A 16,358-nucleotide genomic window follows, 5' to 3' on the forward strand; every position below is an offset into this window, starting at 1 on the left:
CCTCTCTGGTGCTTTTCTGCTGGAGTCCACACCGGGCCCTTGGGATGCAGCTGTACATTCAGATTGCTTCTGGGCCAGGGGGCTTGCAGCTTTCTTGCACTCCGGATTCGGCCACCAGGGAAGGATTTTATACCCTGGCAACCACAGACTCCAATGTCCGAGTCTCTTCTGTGCCTCTCTGCACTTCTTGCTTCACTGGGCCAAGCTGCTCCAGCTCTAGGCCCCAGTTCCACAAGGCAGCACTACTCTGTGTCTGCTCTCTTTGCTTCCTTTCTACAGACTGAACACTACTTCCTCCCTCAGGTCAGACTTAAGGAATGCTCCCTGGAATTCCAGGTTCAGAGCTCCCCCTGCTGGCCGGAGGGAGAACTGCGTTGGATGTTAACCTTACTGGCCAATAGATCTCCCAATTACCTCCAGGCTCAGCATTAACCCTTTGGGAGGGTAATGCTGTTGTGGCGACCAGGTCCTGGGGCGTCACATTAGTCATGGCCACCAATCTGTGCGACACAGCCACAAGACAAGGAAGAGCTGGATGGGAGACAAGTGGGGGAGGGGAGTGATGCTGCTGCCGGCTTCCCCTTATTAATTATATCTGTAATGTGTCTGTGTGTATGATGTGTGTCTATGTATGTCAGTGGGTATAGATTTATGTCTGTTTATATGTATTCTTGTGAATTTGTCTTTAAATATGTATATGTATGTATGTCTGTATGTGTACATATTTGTGTATGCGCGTGTCCATCTGAAGATGGGGCCCACAAAAGCCTGGAGCCAGCCCTGCCTGCGGTTGTGGTTTCTGGCGACTACCTCTTGAAGCTCATCAAGAGAATGCCAAGAGTGTGCAAAGCAGTAATCAAAGCAAAAGATGGCTACTTTGAAGAACCTAGAATACAAGACATATTTTCAGTTGTTTCACACTTTTTTGTTAAGTATATCATTCCGCATGTTTTCATACATAGTTTTGATGCCTTCAATGTGAATCTATAATTTTCAGAGTCATGAAAATAAAGAAATCTCTTTGAATGAGAAGGTGTGTCCAAACGTTTGGTGTGTACTGTGTATGTATGTATATATATATATATATATATATATATATATATATATATATATATATATATATATATATATATATATATATATATAAAATGATAGTGCCTGTAAAGTGCTGGGGAATTAATAGCGCTATATAGGCATGTGAAATAAGCGTATGCACTGTATGTCAGTTGTCTCCAGACTAGCTGTCACCCAGCACATGAGCGACACATCCAGCCACTATAGCAGCAGCACACCTCTCTGTTTGGCCCATCCCACACATGTGACTGATCACCTGATCATGACATCATCAAAGGTCCTTTCGCTCACTAGGATGTAGCATCCACCGTAATGCTCCTCCAGCTGAAGTCCCTGGGTGGTGTAGTCCGGGGGTGAGTGGCCTTCCTGCGCCGTGTCACCTCGGCCACCGGTGGTCCCGGGAGTCTCCGGGGCTGTCAGGGCGTGACTTCCAGTGACAACATTGCTCTAAGCTGTGCCACTCCTGGAAGGGTCAGGCTTGTGCCAGCCCAGTATGGATGAAGAGGAGAATCAGGACATTGGCTTCTTACCGGACCTGGCAGTGGGAATGGACACGTTCATCCACCGCATTGACTCCACGGAGGTTATCTACCAGCCGCGCCGGAAACGTGCGAAGTTGGTGGGCAAGTACCTGATGGGAGACCTGCTGGGGGAGGGCTCGTACGGGAAGGTGAAGGAGATGCTGGACTCGGACACCCTGTGCCGCCGGGCTGTGAAGATCCTGAAAAAGAAGAAGCTGCGGAGAATCCCGAACGGGGAGGCGAACGTCAAGAAGTAAGTGTGTCAGAAGGGGGGACCTGCTTCCACATGTATGTGACCGCTGCAGCCAATCCCAGCACAGGGAAGCCACACTCTGGGGGCAGCAGCGCTGGAGCTCTGGACATTGCAGACGTTGATTATCCACAGTTTGTTTTTAAATCCTAGACAAACCCTTTAAACTTTGAACTAACTATAGGCCCATGACTATTACTGTGAGATCCTCAGCCCTTACTTCTATCTCCTGCCAGGAGCGGCATTGCCCTCTAGTGTGGTCAGGATGTGACCCAGCTTCTATAGGCCCATGACTATTACTGTGAGATGGTCAGCCCTGTCTTCTATCTCCTGCCAGGAGCGGAATTGCCCTCTAGTGTGGTCAGGATGTGACCCAGCTTCTTTAGGCCCATGACTATTACTGTGAGATCCTCAGCCCTTACTTCTATCTCCTGCCAGGAGCGGCATTGCCCTCTAGTGTGGTCAGGATGTGACCCAGCTTCTTTAGGCCCATGACTATTACTGTGAGATCCTCAGCCCTTACTTCTATCTCCTGCCAGGAGCGGCATTGCCCTCTAGTGTGGTCAGGATGTGACCCAGCTTCTATAGGCCCATGACTATTACTGTGAGATCCTCAGCCCTTACTTCTATCTCCTGCCAGGAGCGGCATTGCCCTCTAGTGTGGTCAGGATGTGACCCAGCTTCTATAGGCCCATGACTATTACTGTGAGATCCTCAGCCCTTACTTCTATCTCCTGCCAGGAGCGGCATTGCCCTCTAGTGTGGTCAGGATGTGACCCAGCTTCTTTAGGCCCATGACTATTACTGTGAGATGGTCAGCCCTTTCTTCTATCTCCTGCCAGGAGCGGCATTGCCCTCTAGTGTGGTCAGGATGTGACCCAGCTTCTATAGGCCCATGACTATTACTGTGAGATGGTCAGCCCTGTCTTCTATCTCCTGCCAGGAGCGGCATTGCCCTCTAGTGTGGTCAGGATGTGACCCAGCTTCTATAGGCCCATGACTATTACTGTGAGATGGTCAGCCCTGTCTTCTATCTCCTGCCAGGAGCGGCATTGCCCTCTAGTGTGGTCAGGATGTGACCCAGCTTCTATAGGCCCATGACTATTACTGTGAGATGGTCAGCCCTGTCTTCTATCTCCTGCCAGGAGCGGCATTGCCCTCTAGTGTGGTCAGGATGTGACCCAGCTTCTATAGGCCCATGACTATTACTGTGAGATGGTCAGCCCTGTCTTCTATCTCCTGCCAGGAGCGGCATTGCCCTCTAGTGTGGTCAGGATGTGACCCAGCTTCTATAGGCCCATGACTATTACTGTGAGATCCTCAGCCCTTACTTCTATCTCCTGCCAGGAGCGGCATTGCCCTCTAGTGTGGTCAGGATGTGACCCAGCTTCTTTAGGCCCATGACTATTACTGTGAGATCCTCAGCCCTTACTTCTATCTCCTGCCAGGAGCGGCATTGCCCTCTAGTGTGGTCAGGATGTGACCCAGCTTCTATAGGCCCATGACTATTACTGTGAGATCCTCAGCCCTTACTTCTATCTCCTGCCAGGAGCGGCATTGCCCTCTAGTGTGGTCAGGATGTGACCCAGCTTCTTTAGGCCCATGACTATTACTGTGAGATGGTCAGCCCTTTCTTCTATCTCCTGCCAGGAGCGGCATTGCCCTCTAGTGTGGTCAGGATGTGACCCAGCTTCTATAGGCCCATGACTATTACTGTGAGATGGTCAGCCCTGTCTTCTATCTCCTGCCAGGAGCGGCATTGCCCTCTAGTGTGGTCAGGATGTGACCCAGCTTCTATAGGCCCATGACTATTACTGTGAGATGGTCAGCCCTGTCTTCTATCTCCTGCCAGGAGCGGCATTGCCCTCTAGTGTGGTCAGGATGTGACCCAGCTTCTATAGGCCCATGACTATTACTGTGAGATGGTCAGCCCTGTCTTCTATCTCCTGCCAGGAGCGGCATTGCCCTCTAGTGTGGTCAGGATGTGACCCAGCTTCTATAGGCCCATGACTATTACTGTGAGATGGTCAGCCCTGTCTTCTATCTCCTGCCAGGAGCGGCATTGCCCTCTAGTGTGGTCAGGATGTGACCCAGCTTCTATAGGCCCATGACTATTACTGTGAGATGGTCAGCCCTGTCTTCTATCTCCTGCCAGGAGCGGCATTGCCCTCTAGTGTGGTCAGGATGTGACCCAGCTTCTATAGGCCCATGACTATTACTGTGAGATGGTCAGCCCTGTCTTCTATCTCCTGCCAGGAGCGGCATTGCCCTCTAGTGTGGTCAGGATGTGACCCAGCTTCTATAGGCCCATGACTATTACTGTGAGATGGTCAGCCCTGTCTTCTATCTCCTGCCAGGAGCGGCATTGCCCTCTAGTGTGGTCAGGATGTGACCCAGCTTCTATAGGCCCATGACTATTACTGTGAGATGGTCAGCCCTGTCTTCTATCTCTTGCCAGGAGCGGCATTGCCCTCTAGTGTGGTCAGGATGTGACCCAGCTTCTATAGGCCCATGACTATTACTGTGAGATGGTCAGCCCTGTCTTCTATCTCCTGCCAGGAGCGGCATTGCCCTCTAGTGTGGTCAGGATGTGACCCAGCTTCTATAGGCCCATGACTATTACTGTGAGATGGTCAGCCCTGTCTTCTATCTCCTGCCAGGAGCGGCATTGCCCTCTAGTGTGGTCAGGATGTGACCCAGCTTCTATAGGCCCATGACTATTACTGTGAGATGGTCAGCCCTGTCTTCTATCTCCTGCCAGGAGCGGAATTGCCCTCTAGTGTGGTCAGGATGTGACCCAGCTTTGCCAGTGCTCAGAACGGCGGCTCTCCCAGCTCAGCTGGTCTGTGGCGGCTGCTATACTCCCAACTCTTCAGTGATTGCATAGTGGGATCCTGATGTGAATATCACTGTAGGTGGAGATTTTGGGGTTGGGAATGGACGCGTCCATTAGGGGTGCTTCACACACAGCGAGCTCACTGCCGAGATCGCTGCTGAGTCACGCTTTTTGTGACGCAGCAGTGACCTCATTAGCGATCTCGCTGTGTGTGACAATGAGCAGCGATCTGGCCCCTGCTGCGAGATCGCTGCTCGTTACACACAGCCCTGGTTCGTTTTCTTCAAAGGCGCTCTCCCGCTGTGACACACAGATCGCTGTGTGTGACAGCGAGAGAGCGACAAATGAAGCGAGCAGGGAGCAGGAGCCGGCGTCTGACAGCTGAGGTAAGCTTGTAACCAAGATAAACATCGGGTAACCAAGGTGGTTACCCGATATTTACCTTAGTTACCAGCCTCCGCAGCTCTCACGCTGCCTGTGCTGCCGGCTCCGGCTCTCTGCACATGTAGCTGCTGTACACATCGGGTTAATTAACCCGATGTGTACAGCAGCTAGGAGAGCAAGGAGCCAGCGCTCAGTGTGCGCGGCTCCCTGCTCCCTGCACACACAGCTAAGCGGTGTGCGCTGGTAACTAATGTAAGCATCGGGTAACCATACCCGATGTTTACCTTAGTTACCAGTCTCCGCAGCTTCCAGACGCCGGCTCCGTGCAAGCGCAGCGTCGCTTGCACGTCGCTGCTGGCTGGGGGCTGGTCACTGGTCGCTGGTGAGATCTGCCTGTTTGACAGCTCACCAGCGACCATGTAGCGATGCAGCAGCGATCCTGACCAGGTCAGATCGCTGGTCGGATCGCTGCTGCATCGCTAAGTGTGAAGGTACCCTTAGAGTGAATAGTTTGCAGGAGATAGGTGCTCGCACTGTAACAATTGCTGAGGCCTAATTGACAATTTCAACATTAGTGACATCTTATCAGTGAAGGAACTGCCACCCACTGCTTGTCACATAAGGCACTGATTACCTACAGCCAGAGGTGTATCTAGGCTCTCCGGCACCCAGGACTAGGATTCAGTTTCATTTCCGGCCACCTGCACCAAGAACAGCTAATCATTGGGGGTCCCATTGTGCTCACATCAGAAGCAATGCACAAGTGGGACCGAGGCCTAATGGTGAGACATAGTCAGTATCACAAATAAACATTTACATTCAGGTACCTTTTATGGATGACTTTGTCTCTGAGTCGTTTCTTTCTATTCTTCATCTTGCCAGACGCCTTGATGACTTTTCACATTCACAGCTCGTCTCTGTAGATGTCCATCTTCTCCGGTCTTCTGCAGCACATACCGACACAATGCCCCTAAAATAGCAGAATGATTATAATACTTCTATTTAAAAATATCTGCCCTACACTGTGCCCCAGAATAAATAATGGCCCCTCACTGTGTTCTCTGCACAAAATATGACCCACACACTGTTTCTTTTACGGTACGTGCCCTCCACACTGCCCTCTCCTTTCCATACTGAGCCCACTCTTCACACTGTCCTTTTACATTGTGTCCTCTATCCTGCCCAATCTTGATACTGTGCTCTCTAATCCCACCCCCTCCTCGCTATGGCCTCACACTGTCCTCCCATTCTGCCCCCTCTCCATACCACCCCCCCTCCACTACCCAGTCTCTATTCTGTACCCCCCCCCCCACATTTTTCTCATCCATTAGTGTCTCCTCACTACCTCCTGTGTGTCCATATACTTTTCCCCCTCACTCTCCATCCTGCCCACTTGCTCCTCATACCAGGTCACTCTGTGTCCTCAAAATTTATTTTTTCTGTTTTGCTCCCCATACTACGTTCGTATACATTCCCCCATTCGCTCCACATACTATGTCTGTATACAAAACCCCTAACCCTCTCTCACACCATATTGTGTCCAAAGATCCTTTCCTCTCCCCATCCTTTCTTCCCACCACACTGTGTCTATAGATACTGCCCCCTCTCACCCTCTCTCCCCCATACTGTGTCTATAAATACTGCCCCCTCTCCACCCTCTCTCCCCCATACTGTGTCTATAGATACTGCCCCCTCTCCACCCTCTCTCCCCCCATACTGTGTCCACAGTTCTCTCTCTTTCCCCCCACCATACTGTGTCTAGAAATATTGCCCCCTCCCCACCCTCTGTCCCCCAATACTGTGTCCACAGATACCCCTCCCCATATTGTTTCTTTCTGGTGTGTTCAGCTCCACTAGTGGAGCTGATCATCAGAGCTCTCTGCAGCCTCTGCTCTGCGGCCCTGACTTCTGGGTCAGCAGTGTGACCAGCTGACCTGATCACACTACAGCCGTCTCTCTGACCTGGAAGTCAGCGCCGGCGGTCACCGCTTCAATTGTCCTCGCCTCTGAAAGAGACAAGGACAATTGATCAGTGGGACCCGGTGTGCTGTAGTTTCTATGAGTGCGGCATTCAGCTTTGACAGCTGCGCTCAGAGAATGGCGGTTCCCACTACAGGGCGGCAAACGCATCTGCCAGGGAGACTTTCACAGCGCCGCATCAGGCAGCCTGACAGATGCGCCCTTGGCAGATGCCCCTCGAGCACCCCCCCCCAGATATGCCTCTCCCTACTGCAGTGGAAAAGATGTACCAGCTTGATCATCTACTGAAAATTCCTGAACCATTGCTGCTGCAAGAAAGTATTGTTCAGTGCTTGGCAGATGTATGAATTTTAGTATGGGTAACCAATTAATTTTTTAAAAACGGCTATATGAGACATTGGGATTGTTCTTGTGGTGGGGAGAACTAAGGGGTACTTTGCACGTTGCGACATCGCTACTGCAATCTCGTCGGGGTCAAATCGAAAGTGACGCACATCCGGCGCCAGTAACGACGTCGCAACGTGTAAAGCCTAGATGCACTGATAAACGATCACAAAAGCGTCGTAAATTGGTGATCTTTGTAGTGTCGGTCATTTCCATAATTTCGCTGCAGCGACAGGTACGATGTTGTTCCTCGATCCTGCGGCAGCACACATCGCTGTGTATGAAGCCGCAGGAGCGAGGAACATCTCCTTACTTTCGTCCACCGGCAATGAGGAAGGAAGGAGGTGGGCGGGATGTTTACGTCCCGCTCATCTCCGCCCCTCCGCTTCTATTGGCCATGTGATGTCGCTGTGATGTCGCACGACCCGTCCCCTTAGGAAGGAGGCGGGTCGCTGGGCAGTGTGACGTCACAGGGCAGGTAAGTGCGTGTGAAGCTGCCGTAGCGATAATGTTCGCTACGGCAGCTATCACAAGATATCGCATCTGGGGGCGGGGACTATCGCGCTCGGCATCGCTACAATCGGCTAGCGATGTTGCAGCGTGCAAAGTACCCCTTACTCTTAGGCGTGACGTCACCAATGCAGCCAGTGTACAAACATTGGAGCAGGGGAAGGTAGTAACTGCTCAATTCATTGGTTTCATGCAGTACAATCCAATGGACACATGCAATTTTTTACGGAAACCCCTTTAGTCTACAACTAAAGACTGGTGTGTTTTTTGGCTATAGATTTCTGAACCCCAATGGCCTGCACTGGGTTAAAATAGTAAAATTAGATGTCAATTTCTAAGGAAGCAAAATGGGGGTAATTGACCTGCAAACAAATGGGATAAGGAATAAGTAAAACATTTTTCTTAATGTTTTTATAAGGGGTCCCCTCTACTTTTGATGACCAGCACAGGTAAAGCAGACAACTGGTCGCTGCGGCCCTCATCTGTCTACTTTACCATGGTTGGTTATCAAAAATGTCCGGGGCCCCCACACCACTTTTTTTAAATAAACTGTGTGGGGTCCACGCTATTGTTGATAACCAGCCATGGTTAAGCAGACAGCTGCAGGTTTGTATTAGGGTGGGAAGGGTCATGGTTATTTGGCCCTCCCCAGCCTAAACATACAGCCCGCAGCTGTTCCAGCTAGTGCAACGGCAATTGGGGTAATACTTTTGGGGTTGATATCACCTGTGAATTAACAGCTGGCATGAAGCTCATGGGTTATTAATACAGTACATCAGACACCCCTGTTACTAATCTCACAAGTATACAGTTAAAAAACACAGACACACAGGTAAAAATAGTTTGTCTGGTTTACCTGTGCTGTTTATCAAAAATATGGGGGACTCCACGTCATTTTTTATTTTCTTTACAAAAGCATACAAGCATCTTCCTCGTGCAATAAAGCTTGTTGATTGGCTGCTCTGTAGCCTTTCAACACATTACATTAGCATACAAACAGCGCCCAATTTTAATTTTTTTTTTTAATATAAAGTCTGTGGTTGAGTTTGAGTTCTGGATACCCCGTCCCGTGTCTAGTACGAACCCTGAACTTTTTGCTCGTCTCTAGTTGTGCTGCCACCACTGAAGCCAGTAAACAAAGGCTGGGAGAGCATTGGCGAGGCAACGCTAGACTGGGTTAGGCCTCGGTTCCACTTGTGTCTTGCACGGACGAGTGTAATCCGATAAAACATTGGACTGCACTTGCACCAGTGCAAAACTATGGGGCAGTGTCCATCTGCGATAGATTTCTCATGCCACAGCGGCATACGGAATGAATACCAGCATGCTGCGTTTGGCAGCGATTCCCGGCTCACACCCCCCATACAAGTCAATGGGAGCGTGTGAAACATCGCACTGCACTCGCACGTAATTCGAGTGCAGTGTGATATACAAAGAGCCAGGCCACGGAGGAGATGGGGAGTAAGTGCTCCCTCACTCTTCTCCACAGCTGTGACTCGATCACATCACCATTGCATGACCCTCGGCTGACTCTTACAACATTAGCATATCGCTTCCGATGCTCTCGTATCAGGAGCTATGCGCAAGTGAAACAGTACCCTTACTTGAACCCTATATTAGGATAATGTAATGTTACCTCTTGTGCTGTTTGGCTGCTCTGAGTCCAATGTCCCCAGTCGGTCCTGTGACTTCTGCAGCCGCTACGTGACCTTTTTGGCTGTCACCAGAACCGTAGGGAACAGAAGGCTCAGCATGGCCAAAACATGCAAGTACATCAGTTTTTTATTTGATAACATCAGTCTGGGGGCATTTAAATGGGTAATTGTTAAAGGACAATCCCTTTAAGGCCCCTTTCACACGTCAGTGATTCTAGGACGTTTGTGCTTTTTTTTTTTTTTTTTTTTTTTTTTTTTAAACGTACCAGAATCACTGACATACGCAGACCCATTATAATGAATGGGTCTGCTCACACGTCAGTGATTTTTCACTGCACGTGTCTCCGTGCGGCGTACCAGCGTGTGCGTGATTGCCGCACGGAGACATGTCCATTTTTTTTCTGGCATCACTGATGTCCCACGGACCACGCAGTGGTGTGGTCCGTGAAACACGTGCCAGAAAAAAACGTTCATTTAAAATAATTAACATTTTAACTCACCCGGCGTCCAGCGATGTCCTCTGCAGCCCGTTCTCCCTGCTGCTTCTAAGCCAACTGATTACTGTCGTGCATCTTAATGATGCACGACACAGCCGACCCGGAAGCAGCTGCTGCGGGGGTCACCACCGGCCGGATGCTGCACCGCGGGAGCGATCAGCACCATGGACAGCGGGAGCGGGCACAGGTGAGTTGATTGCTAAGTGCAATCACGGGCCACGGAGAACGGAGCCCGGATTGCACTTAGGCCTTGTGCGCACTGGGAAATGGAATTTTCTTGAGAAAATTCCGCATGCTCTCAAAGATTACCGCACCCGCGATAAAAAACCGCGGGAAACCGCATCCGAAAACCACATGCGGTTTTACCGCGGTATTATTCGCGGTATTGCCGCGGTTTTGCCGCGTGCGGGTTGGGATGTGCTTTATTGCATTCAATGCAATAAAGCACATTGAAAAAAAAAAAAAAAAAAAAACATTTAATTCTCAGATAGTAGATAGACAGAGGGATAGATAGATGACAGATCGCTGCATTTCCCACGGTCGGCAGTGAGTTCACATTACCGGCCGTGGGAAATGACCGGTAATTACCTCTGCTGTCTGCTGCTTTCATTCAGCGCTGTGTCTGTGACAGTCGCGGCTGGATGGAAGCAGCGCAGGACCTGTGGATTACGCCGGAGCGGTGGATTATGCCGGAGCTTTGGTGCGGGAGGGGTTAATAAAATGGTGAACGAGGCTTGTTTGTTTTATTTAAAATAAAGGATTTTTCGGTGTCTGTGTTTTTTTCACTTTACTTACGGGTTGATCATGTCAGCTGTCACATAGACGCTGCCATGATCAAGCCTGGAGTTAATGGCGGTGGTCCCCCACCATCATTAACCCCTTGTATTACCTTGCTGCCACTGCTACACGGCAGCAAGAAGAGCCGAGGACACACCGGTGCTGCTGCATAATGCATGCGACAGTCCCGGGGCAGCTGCGGCTGATATTCTCGGCTGCCGGAGGGGGAGTGAGGCGGGGGACATTATCCCTGCCCCTCTCCCTCCCCAGCCTGAGAATACCGGGCCGCCGCTGTGTGCTTACCTCGGCTGGACGGTAAATATGCAGCGGAGCCCACGTTCTTTGTTTTCTATATTTCCGTTTTCTTTCTATGTGTCTGTGTCTGTGTTCTATGTCTGTGATGTGTCTGTGTCTGTGATGTGTTTGTGTTTACTCTCTGCTTTGCTTCCTCTTCCTGTAATGACATCACTTCCCTGCAAACCGCAGACAGGCGATGTACATTACCGGAGGTAAACCGCGAATTACCGCAGGGAATAACGCAGGAAAACGCAGTGAACCGCACAGAATTTGCTGCCTGCGTTATTCCCTGCGGGATTTCACGATTAACATTGGAGTCAATGGAGTGAAATCCCGCAGCGGTGTGCGGAAAAGAAGTGACATGCACTTGTTTTTGCTGCGGGATTCCCGCAGCAAAACATGCAGCTGTCAAATTCCGCCCAGTGCGCACAGGATTTTTTTTTCTCCATAGGATTTGCTTGTGATTCACTGCAGAGATGTTAGGAACATTTTCTGCAGCGAAACATGCAGCAAAACCGCAGAAAATCCGCGGCAAAATCCGGTAAGTGCGCACATAGCCTTAGACAATTCACGTGTGCCGTGAATCACGGCACACGCAGGGACATGTGCGTGTTTTACACTGTTTTACGTCACTGTTTTTCACTGACGTGTGAAACGGGCCCAAGGGTGGGTTTACACGTTATCGTTATGTAATTGAAGTGTATATTTCTATTTGTTATAAAAGATTTTTGGACTTCATGAAAATGTGGATCCTTGCATTTGTAATGAAAGTACTTTCCAAGTTCATGGATCAAGTGTGTTACATGTGCACAAGTCTCAAATATCTTTTCAAGAGGCCCAAATTTCGGTTCTGGAATACAGTGCTTCTCCTGTTCCAGAAGCAAACTTTGGGAGAGCTGAAATGTATTTTAGCCATTGAATGAGGAATCAATGTGGTTACATGGCTGCTTACCATGGAGTGGCCTTTATTCTCAGGCTGCAGGTAATCACTATGGACTACTGACAGCACGGGTGTGCATTGTCTTGTTGGGTTTTTCAGGTAGTGTAGAAGTAGCTATCGGACACACATTGACGAGCGCCTGCAGACAGGAGCGCACAGCGTGTGACGTCTTGTTTGCTCCCCTCGCCATTGTGCATCTACGCAGTTCAGGTACACACTGTGGCCTAGAATTGTGGAGCAACAGTTCAGCACTTGTTTTCTGTGCCCACTTGGCTGTCCCTGTCTATGGGACAATGGGCTGGATGTGGCCCACAGGCACAATTTGCCTGGAGCTGACACATGTTAGCATTTTCTAAATTTTCATGACAATTTTCGATCGATTGGAAGTATTAATTTTGCAGCCACTGATCATGTCATTATTATTGCAGGTTTTTCTGCTTTCCTCTATTGACTGTAGAGAATTTGAGTGATACCCAATAGTTAAGACAAAGCTACTAAAGCTCCTGACATTTTTAGCACTTCAGTCATCAGTAAGATTTTGCTACCATCAGGGTCGCGCTTAAAACATTCTACATTAGGCCAGTCTTGGTAAGTGTATGATCATTGTGCAATACGATTCTGTGATTTTTTTTTTTCTCCCTCCACATGATTGTAGTCCATGTACAATCCGTGTGTGATCCGTATTTTATTCTCAGCGGCTATGTCATCTGCCATTCAGCTCTGCTACATGGCCGCAACTTCACCCGACTTCATTGTCATCCCGCGGCTCTCTGTGTGTCATGGCTTGATTTTCGGTCACAGGTGAACGTCTCACCGGTGACCGCAAATCCCCCTGAGTGACTGAAGTGATCTGCGCTATCAGCGGTGCCATCACTGAGGTTACCCGCGGCCACAGCAGAAGTCCTCCTGCTGAGATCTGTGGCCACGGGTAACCTGAGTGACGTCATCGCTGGTAGCGCGACTCACTTCAGTCGCTGCAGGGAGCTGACAGAGAGCAGTCGTGGTCTGTGACCGCTCTCTGTCAGCTTCTGATGTAGGCTTCTGAGGCTTTACCCTGGGTGGTATGAAATTTGGGGGGAACCGCACGCCGTTTTTTATTAATTACTTATTTATTTAATTTACTGCACGATATAGACCCGCCCACAGGCAGTTCTGATTGGTTGCAGTTAGACAGCTGTCACTCAACGTGGGGGCGTGTCCGACTGCAACCAATCGTGGGCGGGGAAAGCAGTGAATACGTGATGGAATAATGAGCGGCCAGCTTTTTCAAAAGAGGAAAAGCCGCCGGAGCTTTGTGACAGCCGCGCAGGTGATCGGGGATCGGTGAGTATGAGGGGGGGGGGAGAGGGAGAGACCAACATGGACAGAGAGCTAGAGACATCGAGAAAGAAAGAGACCGACCGACGACAGGGAGACAGAGCGACCGACAGAGAAAGAGACCGACTGACAGAGATAGAGATCGACAGACCTCACTCATTTCCAGTGTTTTCTGCAACATGCGATAAATGTATTTTTTTTTTTTTTTTTCACGCACCCATAGACTTTTATTGGAGTGACTCGCACGTGAAACTCACCAAAACGCAGCATGCTGCGTTTTTTTTTTCCTCAGTCCGATTTGGACTGAGAAAAAAAACTAGCAGATGGGAGCAGCCTCAATAATTTAACATTGTTCCGTGTACAATGCGAGATTTTCTTGCATTGCGCTCGTGCGAGTTAATCGCAAGTGTGACTCCAGCCTTAATGGAACTTGAAGAGGCAGCGTGGTTAGCTAGGGTGTGTGCACACTGCGTTTGTATCTCGGTTTTTAATGCGTTTTTTAGTGCAGATTTGCCACAAAATTGCATTCCTGTCCTTATGCCAGCAAAGTCCATGAGAATCCTGAAGTTTTGTGCACATTTTGCTTTTTTTTTCCCTTGCAGATTTGGTGCAGAAAGAAATCTGTCCATTCATTCAGCGGTTTTATACTGCAGAATGCATAGAAAATACATGCAAAAAAATGCGTCAAATCATTGCAAAAACAAGCGGTTTTTTTCTGCTAAGAGGTGTAGATTCAGTGCAGAAATTTCTGCAACCAAATACTCAGCATGTGCACATATTATACAGCGGGAATGCAAGTGTTAAAGGCCGCTTTACATGCTGCGACATCGCTAGCGGTTGCACCCGCCCCCGTCGTGCGTGCGTCCCGGACAAATTGCTGCATGTGGCGAATAATATCGCTAGTACGCATCACACGCGCATACCTTCCTAACGATGTTGCTGTGGCCGGCGAACACTTTTTTTTTTTTTTTTTTTTAAGGGGGAGGTTCGTGCGACATCACAGCGACGTCACACAGCAGGCCACCAATAGAAGCGGAGGGGCGGAGACCAGCCGCATTCACGTCACTCCAACCTCGTTGCCGGAGGACGCAGGAACGCTGTTGTTCGTTGTTCCCGGGGTGCCACACGTAGCGATGTGTGCTGCCTCAGGAACGACGAACAACCTGTGTCCAAAATGAGCAACGATATTTGGGAAAGGAACGATGTATCAACAATTTTGCCGTTTTTCGGATCGTTAGCCGTTACTCGTAGGTGTCACACGCAACGACATCGCTAACGAGGCCGGATGTGTGTCACGGATTCCATGACCCCAGCAATATCTTGTTAGCGATGTCGTTGCGTGTAAAGTGGCCTTTAGGCTCATACGCACAACCATTCTGTAGCAGTGTGCATTATATGAATTTTTAGAACTTAATTCATCAAAATGTTTTTGTCAAAAGTTTGGCATAAAACAACTTGAAAAGCCGTAACACTTTTATACAACTACAAGAAGTGCATAGTTGGTGAATTTTGGAGCTTTTACGCCTTTCCTGGCCAGTTTCACCCACTTTTACAAAAGCGCACCAAACTAATTCATTAAGGTGCCGTACAATTACATCAGAAATGTAATCCAGGAGCAACATTTCTGGCAGAGTCACACCACAGATGAAGGATGCTCCAAAATTAACAAGCACACGCCTCTTTCTGAATTGGCTGCATCTTACTGCAGCGCGCAGTTAGGGTATGTGCCCACGATCAGGATTCACTACATTCTTTTTTTTATTGTGATGTAGGCCCTCTCTCGGTCTAACAGTTTCCGGGAGAGAGAGGCTATTGGATGTTCCTGACCGTTGGCCCCCACTTAGTTAAGTACAGCTCCTAGTCCTGTGTCCGATGCATCTGTTTGGACAATGAACCGTCGGTGGAAGTTAAAAGCGGTCAGAACTGGGCTTTGGGCTAGTTGACTTTTCAACTGGAGGAATGCAGATTCACAGGCTGGGGTCCAGATGAGGTTACGGGCATACTTTTTGGTTGTGTGGTTGGTGAGGGGTTTGGCTACGGTACTGTAATTGGCCATAACCTTCATATAATAGTTTGCGGTTGCTAAGAATGCACGGACTTCCTTTTGGCAGGGCGGAGACACTGGGTAATAGCTTTTACTTTTGCAGGTTCTGGATGAATGCATCCGTTTCCTACTTGATGTCCCAGGTATAGCACCTCGGCCATCCCCATTTGGCACTTGTCAGGTTGGATGGTGAGTTGGGCTTCGGCCATGTTCTGCAGAAAGTAGGGTACGTGTTGAAGATGTGCTTCCCAGGTGTCGCTGTAGATAGCGATGTCATCCAAGTAGGCCTGGGCATAATCCCGATATCCCTCTAGTAACTGGCCCACCATCCTTTGGAAGGTTAGCTGGGGCATTCTTCATCCCAAATGGCATGCTGATGAACTCATACAGGCCAAAAGGGGTTATAAATGCAGATTTTTCTTGAGCCTCTTTCGTGAGTGGGATTTGTCAGTATCCCTTGCTCAGATCGAGGGTAGATAAGAACAGAGATCCCCCTAACCTGTCTAGTAGTTCATCCAGTCGAGGCATGTGGTAGGCATCTGTAACAGTGACCTCATTGAGTAGTCTTTAGTCTAGACAGAAGCGAGTACTCTTGTCCTTATTGGACACCAATACCACACTGGCAGCCTATGGACTTTGGGAAGGAACTATGACACCCATATTTAACATGTTATCCCCCACAGTCTTCATCATTGCCAACACTGGCGGCGTCACCCGTATTGACATGATATTCAACCAGGGGTGTTTGACTAGGCCAACTCAGGATTCATATGTTCCGAGCAGGTCTGTTAACTGTCGCTTCTGTGATGGACAAAGCAGGTTCCCAAAGGTTACATCCTGTACCCCCATTTTCCCTTTGGAGTCCACTAATAAATCTGAGATTTAGTCCATC

General features: G+C 49.3%; 1 protein-coding gene across 1 annotated transcript in view; it reads left to right on the forward strand.

The window, feature by feature from the left end:
• The first annotated feature begins 1,352 nt into the window (after positions 1 to 1,352).
• Positions 1,353 to 16,358, forward strand: part of STK11 (serine/threonine kinase 11) — a 149,727-nt gene continuing 134,721 nt past the window's right edge. Inside the window, exon 1 of the mRNA XM_075352959.1 lies at positions 1,353 to 1,848. Within this exon, the coding sequence (XP_075209074.1) occupies positions 1,568 to 1,848 (281 nt within the window). The 5' untranslated portion in view covers positions 1,353 to 1,567. The remainder of the gene's footprint in view (positions 1,849 to 16,358) is intronic.

This window comes from Anomaloglossus baeobatrachus, chromosome 1 (genome assembly GCF_048569485.1).
Source record: "Anomaloglossus baeobatrachus isolate aAnoBae1 chromosome 1, aAnoBae1.hap1, whole genome shotgun sequence".
NCBI lineage: Eukaryota > Metazoa > Chordata > Amphibia > Anura > Aromobatidae > Anomaloglossus > Anomaloglossus baeobatrachus.